This window comes from Haemaphysalis longicornis, unplaced genomic scaffold, assembly GCF_048455015.1.
Source record: "Haemaphysalis longicornis isolate Haplotype H1 unplaced genomic scaffold, Haemaphysalis longicornis Haplotype H1 scaffold_3, whole genome shotgun sequence".
Taxonomy (NCBI): Eukaryota; Metazoa; Arthropoda; class Arachnida; order Ixodida; family Ixodidae; genus Haemaphysalis; species Haemaphysalis longicornis.
Window position 1 is genome coordinate 194,210,119 of NW_027526335.1, and position 16,416 is coordinate 194,226,534.

A 16,416-nucleotide genomic window follows, 5' to 3' on the forward strand; every position below is an offset into this window, starting at 1 on the left:
TGATGAACGAGACCGTGAAAAGACTGCCTTCATTACTCCTGACGGATTGTTTGAGTTTAAAGTGCTGCCATTCGGACTTTGCTCTGCACCTGCCACATTCCAGCGAATAATGGACAGCGTTCTCTCGGACCTCAAATGGCACTCTTGTCTGGTTTACTTGGATGATGTAGTCATCTTTTCGGCGACGTTTGATGAACATCTCGAACGCCTCCGCGCAGTATTTCATGCTATCCGTGCAGCCGGTCTCTCCCTCAAGCCAGAAAAGTGCCACTTCGCCTTCGAAACACTTAGGTTTCTTGGACATGTGGTGAGCTCTGAGGGCGTGAGCCCAGACCCCGAGAAGACGTCTGCGGTAAGCTCGTTGCCAACGCCAACTGACAAACGTGCCATTCGCCGATTCCTGGGTCTTTGTGCTTATTATCGATGATGTGTGGCCGACTTTCCAAAAACGGCGGATCCCCTAACCCGCTTGACAAGGGATGACGTACCTTTCGTTTGGGGAGAAGAACAGTGCATAGCTTTCGAGGAGCTCAAGAAGCGCTTGCAAACGACCCCTATGCTTGGTCATTTTGACGAAGACGCCAAGGCTGAGGTGCACACAGATGCAAGCAACATTGGTCTCGGCGCCGTTTTAGTACAGTGGCAAGAGGGAGTTAAGCGAGTGATTGCCTACGCAAGTCGCATTCTGTCACGGGCGGAGAGAAACTACTCGACGACGGAAAAGGAGTGTTTGGCGGTAATATGGGCGATTACAAAATTCAGGCCCTACTTGTACGGCCGGCCATTTCGCGTCGTTAGTGACCATCACTGCTTGTGCTGGCTGGCAAGTCTCAAGGACCCGTCGAGACGCCTCGCGCGGTGGAGCCTCAAGCTTCAGAAGTTCGATGTCACCATCGTGTATAAATCCGGGAAGCGGCACACCGACGCCGACTGCTTGTCGCGAGCTCCCCTTGATGCGCGCCCCTTCCAGTTTGGCTTTGCCAAAGTAATTTGACCCGTTACAAATTCGGTTCTAAATTTTTTCGCGCCTGGGCAGAACTTAGACGGAAATTTGAAAAAGAACCACAACATACTTCCTCACAGCGAGCGACCGAATCAATTTCGCAATTAGCACACCTACAATTCTGCAGAATATAAAGAAAATGACCTTACCCACCTTCATAGTCGTAAAGTGAACGGGAAACGCCTACTTTCTGCTGGCCTTAAACAATTTTGTTTTAAATCAGCGTCATCGTCATTCGAACAGGCAAGGTCGTGGTAGTATCGCAAAAAACCTCTCCATCAAGACGAGATAAGCACGCGAATTCATTGTGCGAGAAAGTGTCCAGCTTCTCTGGAGCGCAAGTTCTGGCGCAGACTGGCCTTGGTTTAAAAAAAAATGACTTGGAGATCCATTGCTGAGTATCTATGAATGCGGCATTACGGCATCTGTACACTGACAAACGGTGCACAGGTGCGAAAATACGGGTTTGAACGTCACCGCAGCCATCTGGGCCTTACGTTACCCCCTATCAATGCCACCTTTACAACCGGTCGCGTTACATGCTTTGCAATGAGAGTACTGAAGACGCCTAGTTTGACCTCTCATTAGTGGCGGGGCGCGCACCGGTTGACATGCCGTGATGGCAATGTGCTAATCGTTCCTTTCAGCGAACTGGCACTGCCCGGCGGGCACTGTCCAAAGTCGAGAGCATGCGGGAAGACTGGCGAGTGGCGAAAGCCAGAAAAGAGCAACTGTTGAGGCCTTTTGACTGAGGTCCCTCTAACAACATCGGACTCCCCAGCTGAAAAGGCAGACAGGTGCCCTCCCCACTCTTTTTTCGCCCACACTTTCGTCCGCTCTATTACATGTTGACCCAGAATGACGCCTACATTTTGTCGACGTGCACTCCATGATATCCACCTAACGAAACATAGCCCCGCCGAGGGTCACAAGCCGCAATTTCATGGTTATGACACAAGCGCGGTGAACCAAGTGTCTGCTGCGATGCCATTTGAACAGCAGCATTCCCTTGACGACGCAGCGAAGTCGCCTCGATAGCAGGACAGGACGCTTTGACATGCCACTGCGCCTTGACGACACGATGCTGTTCTGTCACAGGCATACAACGGGGCGGCTATAGTGGCCGTTATATGGATTATAAAGCAGGAAGTGGTACCTACCACATACGGCATATACGCCAGATGACGATTACAAGCTACCGCTAGGGAGCTGACACCAACAGGACGGATGGTTCTTTCGAGGTCTCGGTACGTGCTAAGCGTACAGAACATAGTCACCAGAGTTAGAGTTTGTTTTAAATGCCGAAGTCGGGCCCACATTTGTTAAAGCCATGCAATAACACGGTGCTGTATTACTATTGACGAAACCGTCTCCAAAGTGCTTATTAAAACAATCAGGCTTCTTTGAAAAAGTGAGTGACTTTATTCAACACCGAAAATATAGCTCATTTCGTTTGGAACATTTGTACAAAGAAACATGTGACAGCCTTTTATCCTTACACTATTTTTAAATCCCTAGCGCATTCATTCACAACTTTGCGGGCAGTAAAAACAACAGCTTTTCGCAATGCATCTAGGCCTCTTACGGTCTCCGTTATTTCCTGCTAGTCTACTAACATCTCATCACCCACAGGAACATGACTCTTGCTGCAAAACAGTGACACCACATTACGTATTTGGATATCAAACAGTTCAGGTGTTATCGCCATTGGCTTCACCGAAGTTCAGCCACTCTCTTATGGAGTATAGTTCGGAATGTTTTTCAATAATACACACGGAACAAGAGGTATTTTTCTGCGTTCACGGCATTTGAATTTTTGCTGCGCTGTCATAAGAGCCCATATTAGGGGGACACTGCAACACTGTTATCTACTTCTTTATAAATCTTAAATGCTTTCACACCGTAGCAAACAAGCGTGTCTAGTTCGTAGAACTGAGGGTCACAAAGTGACTCAGCCAAAATTTACTGTTCTACGCCCACCACGTAATTTAGAAACTTCCTTGAAACATTTTTCTCCCTTACCAGGACTTGGCATAGTTTGCGCGCTCTAATTACGTCATTTGAGTGGTGTCCTGACTATCAACTGGCTTCCTTTCAGCTGAAGCAATGAACTCTTTTGATAGCCACTTTAAATTAAATCGCATCGAATGCAAAGTATAAACACAAAGGCGTACCTGATGCGACGATCAAATAACAAGGTGGCACAGTCCGCTGGCGATAACTACAGCTTCGACATGGCGCACAAGCACTGAAGAAAGGGTGTATGACTTTACCGGTAGTGTTGCAGAGTCCCTTTAAGAAAATCAATGAGTGATCCATGTCTTCTTATTTCTACCATCCCACGGAAAGCTGCGTTTTCTTGATCTTAAACCGTCACATGACACCAGTAAGGGCCGCTTAGTTATTTCACTTACAATGGCAGTGTTTCCTGCACGCATCAATATAAACGTGAACAAACAATTTACGTATGCTTAAGTGTTCCTATTATAAAAATGTCAAAAACAGTAAAAAACACCTACAATTATTCCCTTACTTAGAACCATTTACAGCACTGCTCCAATGTGAAGCCGGAAACCTCGTCTCACTGCGCCTAGTACACTTACACAGAAAATAAAAATTAATGTAGCCCAAGACAAATCTCGAGAAAGAAGTAGCTACCGTGTCAGGTGGCGCTGCCTTGTTTTGATTATATCTGCAAACGTTGGATTATGTTGTCAAAACGCTTTATCACAGACTAGGTCAAATATTGTTTGAGAGATGGATGTATCCGAATAGCCTTTTGATATTTATGTATTGTAAATGGTGAATAACCAGAAGACATTGAACTAAAACGTGACCATTCTAGCGATGGTTATTTACACATTTTCATCGGGAAAAAATGTTCTTCCTTAATTGTGAGACATTTAAATGATGCATGATGGGTGGTGGCAAAAGCATTGCAGAAAAAAAGACCATGGACAATCGATTTTCTCAACCCACCGCACGAGAAATACCGCAAGTATTTCACAGCGGAACCGCTGGCGAAACAGACAGGGTACCGCCCTAACCGTCCCTCAGTGATGCCTGCCTCATGGTTGTGTTTTCAAATGCCGACGAGTGTCACGGCAAGTATTGCAAGCACCGTCGAAGGCGTCGCTGAGTCTTGCACCGGGGAAGAGGCGACTAGATGGGGTACCTTTTCACAAAGCTGGTGGTCATTAGTTTGATGCGATGACCATAAAAATGCACTCCTGTTCAGTGGCCAGCCCCGGTTTAGATGTCTTGTGCATTGTCCTCCCTAACTTTGCACAGAAAAGTGCCTTGTAGGCATGTCACATTCGGCTTCTGACAACTCGTAGGCTTCGACGGCGAATTCCAGGCCACTTTCTTGAGAGTCCAGCTCAGCTTGCTTCAGCTCCTCTGCGTACCTTGAAGGAAACAAATACACGAAAGCCAATTTCCACTTAGTAAATCTCTCGATACAATTTGTACACATAAATTCACACCTCTCCACGAAGAGAATCATGAAGACTGGGCGAAGCAATGGGGATCGTTCTTACCGTAAGTCACCCGTGGCATTGCCCACTCGCGCATGCAAATGAGTTACAACGTGTGTGTGCAGTATATACAATTCCAGTCTAATCAAATCCGATACAATTCAATTCAATCCAAATCCAATCCAAATCCAATCCAAATCCAATCCAAATCCAATCCAATCCAATCCAATGCTCCTCGCGCATGCGCAACGCTATTATGGTGGCTAGATGGGGAGGTGTCAGCATGGGCTCCGGCCGCGCCGTGCTAGGCGGCGTGCAGGTATTTCATGCCGTCGCGCGGCGGCGCGTGCGTCGATGTTACCGAGATGCGTCGAGCAGCACACCGCCGTTTCCGCGCCGGCGTAGAGAGCTCGTGTTTTCACAACGTCTGCAGCGTGCTGGTGTATATTTTTTACACGGAAGCTGTTTATGGATATGGTCCATGAATTTCAAAAATCTGTTTAGGGCTTGGGCTTGGGCTTTGGTGTCGGGGCACCGCGGAGCCAAAAAAACGCATTGCGGCAAAGCCAATTAACTTCATCCCTTATTAACATTATATTATAACGGTCTCTATCGCATATTTGATATCCCTATCCGGTGATGCTTGAAATGGGTATAGTTTCCGGACACTGAATGTTATGACTTCACCTGTGTTTGCTAATTAAATACAGACTGTGTCATTACTTGCTAATGCCTAGTTTGCATTGTTGATGCACATTTTCTATCTGCTTTTCCTCCTGGGGGTGTTTTTAGCCACTTCAGTCTTCGGAGTATGTGTCAGAAATACATAATAGCTTGTACGAATGAGAACGAACCGTTTCTAGTATGGTTCGTGCTGCGTGTTAATCTAAACTAAGACATTGCTTGAACACTTTGGTACCCAAGCGAAAACGGCACGGATGTTGTTTTGGCGACAAGCTCATGGCAAGTCACTTGATTCGCCATCCTCCAGCGCTTCACAATGCGAGCATCGCATGCAGCTCACACACAAGGAAGTAGTTCAAGACGTTAGTTTTCAGCGCCAATACACGTTTTGCAGCACGCAGCTGGGAAAGTGTGCCAACTCGCCTTTATTATAAGACCTGCTACAACCGCACTACCGTGAAACAGCTGCTGCGAAAGGCGTCTGCTACGCGCGGGGGCTCGCGCGGGCATCTCGGTGCCGACAGCAGCGCTGCCGCATCGGAATGAATTCTCGTTGCCTCTCCGGCGCTCCGATGCTGACACGTCCCCTTTTAGCCACCACAACACTCTGTACGCGGACGCCAAGCCCCGGACAAAGCGAGGTTCTAAGGCGCTTCACCCCTAAAAAAAAACGTCGTGGAAGTTGCAGATTCCGCTCATCGTCGCATTGCCTGCCCAGGACTGTAGTACTACCACCTTCACAGGCGTCGTTTAATAACCGAAACATTGGAGCAAGCGCATGTACGCAGCGCCTTAGTCAGCTACCGCTGGATGGCGCCACCGATTTACTCCAAAGGTGATTACGGAATGCGAGCAGGCGTGCGGGGAGCGCGCCGCTGCAGCGAGGCGAAAGCGCACTTCCTGACGGGCCACGCGAACGAATTTGTACGAGCATTGATTTTAATGGAAACGAGTTTGTTCTGTTGAAGGCAAAGTATGTAGATCAACAAAACCCAAGCCATGCTTACACCAGGTGATAACAGAACAGGTGCCTGTCTGACCAAAGCCAGTTAACGGGCTACTGCAGTAACACTGCGGGCTTTTCGCTGATACGTTCGCAGGTGGAACTACCAACCGCGCACACTTCGATTGGCCTTTGTTCTCCCAACTGATGATAGTGGGGAAGATACGGCTAAAAGAGCTAGCACGGCACCGTTGCTATGTTGGTATTACAACCCGCCGCGGTGGCTCAGTGGCTAAGGCGTTGCGCTACTGAACACGAGGTCGCGGGTTCGATTCCCGGCCGCGGCGGCCGCTTTTCTGATGGAGGCGAAAAGCAGAAACGCCCGTGTGCACGAGATTTCGGCGCACGTTAAAGATCCCCAGGTGGTCAAAATTAATCCGGAGCCCTCCACTACGGCGCGCCTCATCGCCTGCGTTGCGTCGGCGCGTTAAACCCTTACAATCAATCAGTGTTGGTCTGTCGCTGGTTAGTTTTCAGTGCGAACACGACCGCATCTGCATAGGTGTTCTATAACAGCTGACGCTGCATATCTTACAAAAAGTGGCCCATTTAAATAACACGAATGCTGGCGGCATTCGTGTTATTGTGGAACACGGTGAGGGTGAGAGCGTTTGTGACGCATGCTGACTGAATCCGGTAGACAGTGGGCATCCTCGATTTACCAGCGCTGGACGGGCAGCCCGAGCGCGGGCTGCGTTCGAACCGCAAATCTCTTAGGAATACATGAGAAAATCGAGCGCCGGTTCGCGTTCGGGCAATCCGCGAACAATCCGGCACTGATTATCGAGGACGGCCAGTGTGTGGTTCTCAGCGGTGCCATTTGGGTGCTGCATGCCATTGCTTCATGCTTGTGTGCCGTGCCGCGCCGCACAAAGCGTTGCAAAAATTCCCCGCGTATCTGCTCCTTTCGTTGCAAATGCCGTCAAAAGACGATAGTCTTTATCGGCTTTTGCGAAGTAAATGCCTCCCTTCGCTTTCCCGCTCACCTCTCATGTTGTTCCTCTTGCGTCGCGCTCCTCCCAAGGCAAAGACGCCACAGGTTTGCTTAAATCATTTTAAATTTCCCGCGTTCCACTGCTCCAAACCGGGTGTCTCGATGCCAACGCTACCGTACGGCGAAGACGCGCGTGAATCGAGGCGGCCTACTTCAACGTTTATAGAACCGCGTTTCCCTACTCCACGTGCGTTGCAAGCAGAACGTGGAACCTATCTAGTGGAACCTTTCGTAACTGTTGCCGGTTGATTTCTTAAAATGGCGCCAGAAGCAATAGTGGCGCGGGCTACAGCAGGCTACAGCGGAGGGAATTTTTTTTCTCCAGTTGATGAAGTATTTAATTTCGCCAAAGTCAAGCATGTATGATTTTTTATAAAGGAACACTGCAAATATCACTTCTGTATTAATTTGTTGTCTTATATTTGCGTAATATCTTGTTCTTTTTCAACAATGTTGACAAGTATGAACATTACACCGGACTTAGACGGGTAGATTTAGCTGTGACTATATAAGAATATTGCGCAGGCATTGTTTTACTTTGGCCGGGTGGCTGAATCGAGTCGCAGACAGACAGACGGACGGACAGACAGACAGACAGACATACAGACAGACCAAAATTTCTGGGTTTAAGTAGCCCAAGAAAGACTATCGCCTTTAATAATGCTCAATAGCGGTGCGCCATGATAACACATCTTGATAAATTCACATTCAATTTCTGCGTGACGTACGCGCTGCCAGCTCCCACAGCTTCGCTCGGCGCGGCGCGGCGAAGGACGCAGGAGCAGAGTTTTGAAGCATGACATGCAGCGGCCCAATAGCATCGCCAAGAACCACACACTGAAGAGACGGATTATGTCACCATGCGTCACGAACGCTCTGACCCTCACCGTATACCACAATGCATCGGCTCGCTTTTGCAAGCGCTCACCAGTGGCGCAACAAGAACCGGCAGCGACGCGCTCCGAGTATGGCGCTTCAATCGCCGAGCCGTGTACTGAATGGTGCCGTTCCGTTGTTTCATAATATGTGAGGCAAGCTCCCAGAAGTGTCAATGAGGCGGAATAGCATCTTTGGCACTAAACTCGAGCTACGTCTGACTGGGTACAACTTGCATTCTGAAAAAACAAAATGCTATTGCCACGCCGAATAAAGAAACAGGTCTTTGAGGCGTCTGGCGCTCTGCCATAGATTACCTGGCCAGCTTACGCATGTTGTGATCAGCGTAATGCGGAGCCTCGTCGTGGCTGTTCCACTGCTTCTTCTTTGGACGCGAGTAGACGTAGGAGATGTTGCTGTTGGGGTAGCCCTCGATGATGCTCACCGCGTGCAGAGACTTGCGCAAGCTCTTGCATTTCTCGGGAGACATGTACACTGCGGTGGAGTAAAAATAGGCCATAATCATTGAGACAAATATTGAAAACTCTGAAAGTATTTACTACCTATGCAATCCGACACTAAAACCGTTTCTATGCACTTATAACGTCAAGCTCTGGATGCCCTCGGTGTCGTCTCCTGAATTAATGCCTTACAAACCCCAAATAATTCTATTGCAAGATCCTTAGGCTCCTGTGTAAAATGTCATATTTTTGCAAGCGGATCAGTGTTTTTATTTTCGGTAAAATGTGTAGCTGTAGGGAAGACACGAATAGTTGTGCTTTTGTAAGTGCTCAAGCGCTACTGTTTGCTCTTTAAACGCATAATGTAGCCAACGCAGCCTGCATTGAAAACAAGTCGTATTAGACACCAGTTATCCTAAGTATAGTACCAGCTCGCACTTATAATAAAGAATTGAGAGGCCTGCAGTTCACTGCACGTTTGTCAGTGTATCCATTCAAAAGACATTCTTGCCTTAAAATAAAATATTTCTAAAGATCCACTACACACCCAAATATCTAAAACCACACGTGACTGAAAAATATGAGCTACTAAGTCTTGCGCCGTGGAAGTGACTAGTTTTAGAAATTTTTTTGTCGTTTTCGTAGCAATCAGTAATGAACTAATCACGGGGAGATTTATGCAGGTGGAAACAGGAGGCAGACGAAAATGTACCTGCATTAAGGCTCCAACGTTTTCCAGTTTTTGTTGTGCAACATTTTTCTTCGTCTTCTAAAGGGCGTACAGGCGGGAAGCACTCACCAGGTTTGGAGTAGATGTGATTTCCCAGGCGTTCGGTGGATCCTAGCGCCTCGTCTTGCGCATCTATCTGTGCCAGAAAAAAAAGTATTGCCTGGGTAAAAATTATACTGCAAAAATATAGCTACCTCGGAAATACCAGCTCAAATATTCAATTGCTTTATTGCCAGGAATGTCCCTATGCTCCACCGCATATCAATTCACAGCTGAACTTAGTAGCCGTACTATTATTCAGGAGTTCCGTTCAACAGCAATATGTCGGTAGAAAATATCCAGCCGGTGTATTATGAGAAAAGTATGTACACACGACCAACGCATATGGGGCGTTGGTCGTGTATTAAAAAGGTATCATAGTGCCAAGCCATGCCAGACAGGGGAGCGTTAGGGGCAGCGAAGATAACCCAAGAATTAGATTACTTGAAGTCCTTCCTGCACCGCACCAGTAAAATATTTCAAACAGAAGCAACAAACTTCTACACTAACCTTCCCTGATTGCTTATAGTTAATATAAAGATTGCGTGCCAAGTATCCGCGCCTCCTGGCCATTGTAAACTGAAGCTCCACCTGTGCGTAGATTAGCGCAACAAGTTTGGGAAAACTGCACCCCACAGAAGCTAAACTAAGTGGTTCGAACAGACCACTTCATTTTCAGTATCACAATAACGCAAAAACAAGCACAAGAACGCTTTTACAGAATAAATATGAACTGTCGTTGAAGCTTGCTAGCTACGCCAGGGGCTTTTTATGACATTTAGCACCAAGACGAACATAACTAGGCCCAACACTATGTCCACTTCCACTATGTCCACTTATGCTGGAGCGTAGGTCGCATAATTAAGGCTGGGCCTAACTTTTCCACCGGGTGTCCGGCTAGCCGACCTAATGTTGCTGTTTCCCACTTGTGTACCTGCTGCTTCTGCTGCTGCTCGTGCTGTAGGTGCTGCTGCGAGCCGGCTGGCCCCCGCAGGAAAGGCACGTCGTAGGTGTGGTGCGGCCCTACCCGTTGCTCCTCGTCGTCCTGCTCGTCCAAGGCACTCTGCAGGCTGCGAGTGGAGGCCCAGCCCGACTGGATGCCCTCGGCGGCGTACAGGGAGGACAGCCGGCCCCCGGCGCCGGCCGCGTACGGGGAGGGGTAGTACAGCTGCTCCCCCCGCTGGCTCGAACGCTGCTGCTGCTGGCTCTGCTGAGACTGGTGCTGGAGCTGGTGGTCGGGCTTCTCCCACACGCTCATGGGAAGAGTGTCGACCACTTTGGCGGCGTCCAGGCTCTCAGCAACGTCGCCTGCGATGCCACGTGGTGGGACATATACGTCGTTAGTTCGCAGACAGCAAGTTTATTGTATTGGTGCCGCATTGCACTCTTGCGTGCGCGTGAAAACACTTCCGAAGAGGCAAGGGAAGTGACAGTAGCCGCACATTGTGTTAGAGGAGCGTCATAAATTAAACCGAACTGTGGAATCCTCCCACGGTTACGCCAATTCGCTAAGGCCAGGATGTGCAAGTTACCTTCACAATCATGTCAGGATTGCTTTGTCGGTAGAGTCACTATTTCTTCATCGTTTGTTTCCTCTTTCATCTGGTAGATTACTCTGCAATGACCTAACACGGAGGATATCCATGTGCCAGCCGTCACATAACGCATAAATAAAATAAATAAAATATAAAAACTATTTACCATAACAGGCCCTTGCGTGGTGCTGCTTAAGGGTCAATTTCGATAATGTTCCTGCTCTCTCAATTCCAAATCCAATAAACTATGTGTATTTGGCAATGGGTTTTGTAATCCTATATATTCCTACTCTCTCAATTCGAAATCCAATAAACTATGTGTATTTGGCAATGGGTTTTGTAATCCTATATATTCCTACTCTCTCAATTCAAAATCCGCTAAACTATGTGTGTTTGGCAATGGGTTTTGTAATCCTATATTACATTCTGTAAAACGAAATATTTTTTTATCTGAGTAGTCGCCTTAATTTTCTTTACTGTCCTACAAACTAAAATCACGTCATTGCCTTGGTGTGTGGCTTTTCCTTACTTTGTTACGATGGCTGCAAATCAGTTACGCCTTCAACTACCCGCCATTCTAAAAGTGTGGCCTGGCAAGCACATCTGACTGCTACTGTAGTCCAGCAGCCCGAACCAAAACAACGCCCCCTTCAAACCATGTCAGGCGAGAGGTGCTGAATGTATTGTTTCCGCGACAGGGTCACATTCAAAGACACATTGAAGCGCTTGCCACGATAAAGGCTGGTCAAGGGGACACCTTTGACTGCTGTTGCATAATTAGGAGTCCAGCAGCCCGCAAACCAACAATGCCCGCTTCGAACCAAGTGAGGCGAGACGGACAGAAATTATGCAAGGGGCCACCCAGGTGGAAGAGGACTCTTCATGCAGAATAGCAGATGGTTGTGCCGTTGAGGATCAAGCTTACTCCGCGCAAGAAGACGCCACAAGGGGACGCGAGTTGGTTAGAAAGGATGAAATGCACTGGCACAAACCCCTGTGCCTGCACAATTAAAAGCTTGAAGGCCTAAAGACGACTACAACACGACACACACCGGACACGCCACTAGCCGTTTTCCTCGGTTCTGTACGTCTGATTTTGTTCTTGTATTACGCTTATTCATTCGAATCAAAACGCTCAAAAAAAGTAAGCACCAACACCAGTCTGTATGTGCGCAATGTAGACGCAGGCCTGTCGCAGAGACTCCCAGTCTCTTTTATTGCGTTTTATTATTCGAATGCATGCTTCCGATTTTTTTACTCCATCCTTACATCCAACTACTGGTCTTCCTCTATTTCGATTTTAGTTCCTCGTCACTCATTCCGTTAAACAGGTTTCGCACATCTTGGCCCGAAATTTCCTGATAGTCTTGGACTTTTGTTCCTCTTCAGGAAAGTATTGTGCTGCTTTAAGATTAGAAATTACCCAGGAAATTACCTATCTCGAAATTGTATTGTTGTACTTCTCCTTGATAAAGCACCGATGACCTTCAGCGTGAAATGGCTGAGCCTCAGTGAGAAAATCGCAAATGGTGCAGCATATTTCTGGCGTGATTCTCTCTCTCTCTCTCTCTCTCTCTCTTTCTCTCTCTCTCTCTCTGTCTCTTTCTCTCTCTGTCTCTTTCTCTCTCTGTTTCTCTCTCTGTCTCTCTCTCTGTCTCTCTCTCTCTCTCTCTCTCTCTCTCTCTCTCTCTCTCTCTCTCTCTCTCTCTCTCTCTCTCTCTCTCTATCCACACACACACACACACGCACGCACGCATGCACTCTACCCTCTATCTCCCCCTCCGGCCGAAACGACCTAGCTGGCCATAAGGTTGCGTTGAAAGGTTTTTTTAGCTGATAAAATGCTCATTCATGCTGTCGGACAAACGCAAATTTGCTGTCGAACACTACCAAGAAGTCTGACCAAGGCAAGGATACCATAATTACCACTTTACGTCTGGTGTAGCCACAGAGAGACCGTTGTAACGTACCTGCGCATGGCCGCTGCATCGCGGTTAGACGCCGCCGCGAGAAGACGTAGCAGACTACGGCTGAGACGAGCAGCATGGCCAGCAGCGTGCACACGATCGGGATGACGACGCGGATGTGGCGGCGCTGCGAATCGATCGCCTGCGTCCACTGGGGAGGCGGAACGGTGCCTGCGTACCGGCAGAAGAGATTCAGCCTCCCGCGTCGGTTGCAGCTTTGAAAACAACGCTGGCGCAACAAGAGGGGCACGTGCTGTCTGAAGCCGCGACTTGCCACCTCCACTTGTACTGTCTTCGGTAAAAATGTTTAAGTAGCTGTTTTAGTATGAGGCTACGGATTAATTTTGATCTCCTCACTATGCAGAAAGATATTTGGCTTAGCAAGCTAGGCCCCATTGCCAGGTTATCCTAACCAGTACCATTACAGACCATTCTCTCTCTCTCTCTCTCGGGCGGATTTCTGAGTTTTGCCCGTTTCAACAGATTGGCGGAATGTGGACGAGGTTAAAATGACACAAAAAATGATAGGAGGGGGCCCGGTTTCTGGGCATGTTGGGATTTAAAATTGTGCTCCATGTTCCCCGGGATTTTTCTTTTCTTTCACCGTTATGAAAAATACCTTTTGCCCGTATGTTAATCACCGGAGAGCCCTACGAAATGGAGCCAATGGGGGGGGAGGGCGGGGGGGGGTATCGTTGAGATGCCGACAACGCTATCTCCATTGTGGACAACTCTACGAGGGCAGAAAAAGGGCCGAGATTGGGTATTCGCACCACCTAATATTACGGCTAATAACCATTTTTGAAATCGGTATGACCGATGGAGATAATGTAAGATATTTAAATGTGCGGCTGCATTGTTAAAAAAAAAACAATTTCACCATAGCTGCTCCCATTACACAGAATAAAATAACAGATCTATTGCCGACGAAAAAAACAAACCAATAAATTGACAGTTCACTTTTTCTGCTGTAAGATTTGGCCCACTGTGCAAATTTCGGGTAATAGTTGCGCCTTGGATAATAATGATGCTGTCACTCTGATGCTTAAGCCTAGTGGATGATTTATAATTTGACAGAAAGTTATTTGTCGCATTCATATCCCACGGAATGCTGCCTATGCGCGTCCTTATGGTCCGTAGAATTTCGCATGAGTGGAGTTTTAGAAATTACCCAGAATCCCGGCATGGCTACTTTAAAGTTATTTATTGATTTATTTATTTGCTCATGAATATATTATCTGTTATATTTACTCATTTTTTACCCATTTTAGATTTATTTTCTTACTCAGGCAGTCTGCATTATCTCAAGATGTCGCGTCTTCAAAACATTCGTCTTAGCTTGATCAGATGACATGCTGGAAGCATGCCAATGTAACTAGAACGTTGTACCATTGCTGGAGAAGTTTTTTAAGCCGTATTTTAATATAACAGCGTGGGCTAAGGTCTGGACACGATTTGGGGGATGACTCGTGTGGTTCACATTATTATCGGCCACACTGAAAATGTATTGTACCTTTGGCAAGTGCAGCCTATCATGTGTGTTGCTAGCGTACAACCTGAATTAGTTGCAGTTTGTTATGAGTAGGACTCCGCATCTATTTATTTTATTTTAATTTCTCAGTTATTTATTTACATACATTTTCCTTACATACATTTTCCAACTTTTTGTTTTATTATTGTGTGGATTTCGCCTGTATTTTTAAAATTATTTCTGCCGCGAGTCTTGCTCCACACACTAGTGCGCGCGTATAACACGGGGGTAATTACCGTCAGAGCCACAACAACAAAAAGGTTGACATTCACCTAAATGAAGCCAGCGGCTACAAATGAAAGCTATACAGCTTACTCAGAAACTTCGCACTTGAAGGAAAATTCGCAATGGTCCAGGATAAAAACCAGGGACCACCGCTTAACCGGAGCAGTCGCTCTACCAACTGAGCTAACCAGGTGGCTAGCCGTTTGTAGCGCGAGAGCGAACTGATCAACAACTCGAATTGAAGGACAGGTAGTTATCTAACAGATTTAGGGGATAATTTTTCTTCAACTGGGAAGTTTCTGAGAAAGCTGTAAAGCTTTCCTTTGTAGCCGTTGGCTGCATTCAGGTGGATGTCAAACTTTCCCTCGCAGAAACTTACTCCACCTTGGGAATTTCCCCTAAATCTGTTCGATTCTGCCATCGTGTTTCACCCACGTGCTTGAGATTGCACCCCTAGTCATTTTTTCTGATTGATGTTCTAATTATTCATGTTATTCCACCCCGAGTTAAAGCAGCACTGTTCTTTTTTATTTTTGCTTTCCATGTACTGCTGATGTACCGCTTCCTTCAATAATACTCCTAACGCCATGAGGGTGTGTAGAATAAATTAATGCATAAATACCATTAAGAAGTCTAGCCCCCATTTACAACACCACCAGTGGCATCTTCCTTGGCGTTGAGCCACATTTTTTTCTGGACCTTCATACACCCGCGACGCAATATTAAAGGATTGTCCCAAAAAGCCACGTAAAAAACTTAAAGTCGCTGCACCAAGCTGACTGCGAGTAGTAGCGCTCGAGCGGGGGCATCAATTCATGGTTGAGCCCGTTCTACATGGTGCGAATTTCGCCTGCGGATTCGCAGGTGCGGTGCTGCACGTGCGGCAAAACAATCTTTTTTTTATTTTCACAGCTGCGACAGGCATATTGTCCAATTCCCAGCGGCGTTCACAGGAGATGTTCAACTATTCCGAACACTTGGCAATTTTCCACCGGAACAACAACCGATCGTTTTGCCGTACGAGCGGAGCCGCAGCTGCGAATTCGCCGGCGAAATTCGCGCCATTTAGAACGGCTCCAGGCCCGGTAGCAGAGGACGCGCTTCAAGCGATCGCAGGTGGACTTCTCGTCGACAATACTCACCTCCGGAGAGCGTGAGCGTGGCGAACACGTACTCGGCCTCGGTCGCCCCCGCTTCGTTCTGTGCCGTGACCAGGAGGTCGTACCAGGTGGCCGGCGTGAGATCGGGAATCACCAGTAGCGGCGGTTGCTGCTGCCGATCCGGCACGAAGTTCGTGGCAGCGGCCGTAGACCAGTCGGTGTGCGTCTGCGGCTTGTACAGGGCGGTGAAGGCCGAGATGGGGCAGCCGCCGCTCTTCCACGAGGCTAGCTGGAGGGTCACCGAGGTGACGTTGCTCAACACGAACTCGCTTTCATCCGGAGCCAGTGGAGCTGTGGAAGCCGTAAGGAGGCCTTTTAAAGCGAAGCTCTCTGTGTCTTACTGACGGCGTTCAATGTAGCGCCAAAACGCAGTGCAGAAAAGACAACGTGACACAATGGTTTTCGCAAACCGATGAAGATGATGATAGGCGAAGACACCTCAAGCACCTCAAGAAACAACGCTTCCCGTGGTCGGAATGGAAACTGCGTCTCGTGCGTTCCGAAGCGGACGTCTATCCCATTGCGCCATTCCGACAGGGTAGAAGCTGCTTGGATTTAGAAGTTTTACTTTGACTCAGGTTGCATATGGGAGAAAGCGTCGTGTTTTAACCATCTTTCTTTTAAGAAAGGGGCTTTGATTTTTTAGAGCCTCTTCCGCCTTCCGGCTCCTCTTGAGATGGATGCAAGGAAATGGTTCAGCGGAACTTCTGCCCTTTCCGGATTGTGGATGTT

At 47.7% G+C, this 16,416-nt stretch overlaps 1 protein-coding gene across 1 annotated transcript in view; it reads right to left on the reverse strand.

The window, feature by feature from the left end:
* Nucleotides 1-2,428: 2,428 nt before the first annotated feature.
* The window catches only part of LOC144175920 (cell adhesion molecule Dscam1-like), a 474,324-nt gene continuing 460,336 nt past the window's right edge, over nt 2,429-16,416 (reverse strand). Inside the window, exons 22-27 of the mRNA XM_077704992.1 lie at nt 15,667-15,975; nt 12,772-12,939; nt 10,201-10,574; nt 9,297-9,363; nt 8,354-8,531; nt 2,429-4,410 (exon numbers count right to left, since the gene is read on the reverse strand). Of these exons, the coding sequence (XP_077561118.1) occupies nt 4,281-4,410; nt 8,354-8,531; nt 9,297-9,363; nt 10,201-10,574; nt 12,772-12,939; nt 15,667-15,975 (1,226 nt within the window). The 3' untranslated portion in view covers nt 2,429-4,280. The remainder of the gene's footprint in view (nt 4,411-8,353; nt 8,532-9,296; nt 9,364-10,200; nt 10,575-12,771; nt 12,940-15,666; nt 15,976-16,416) is intronic.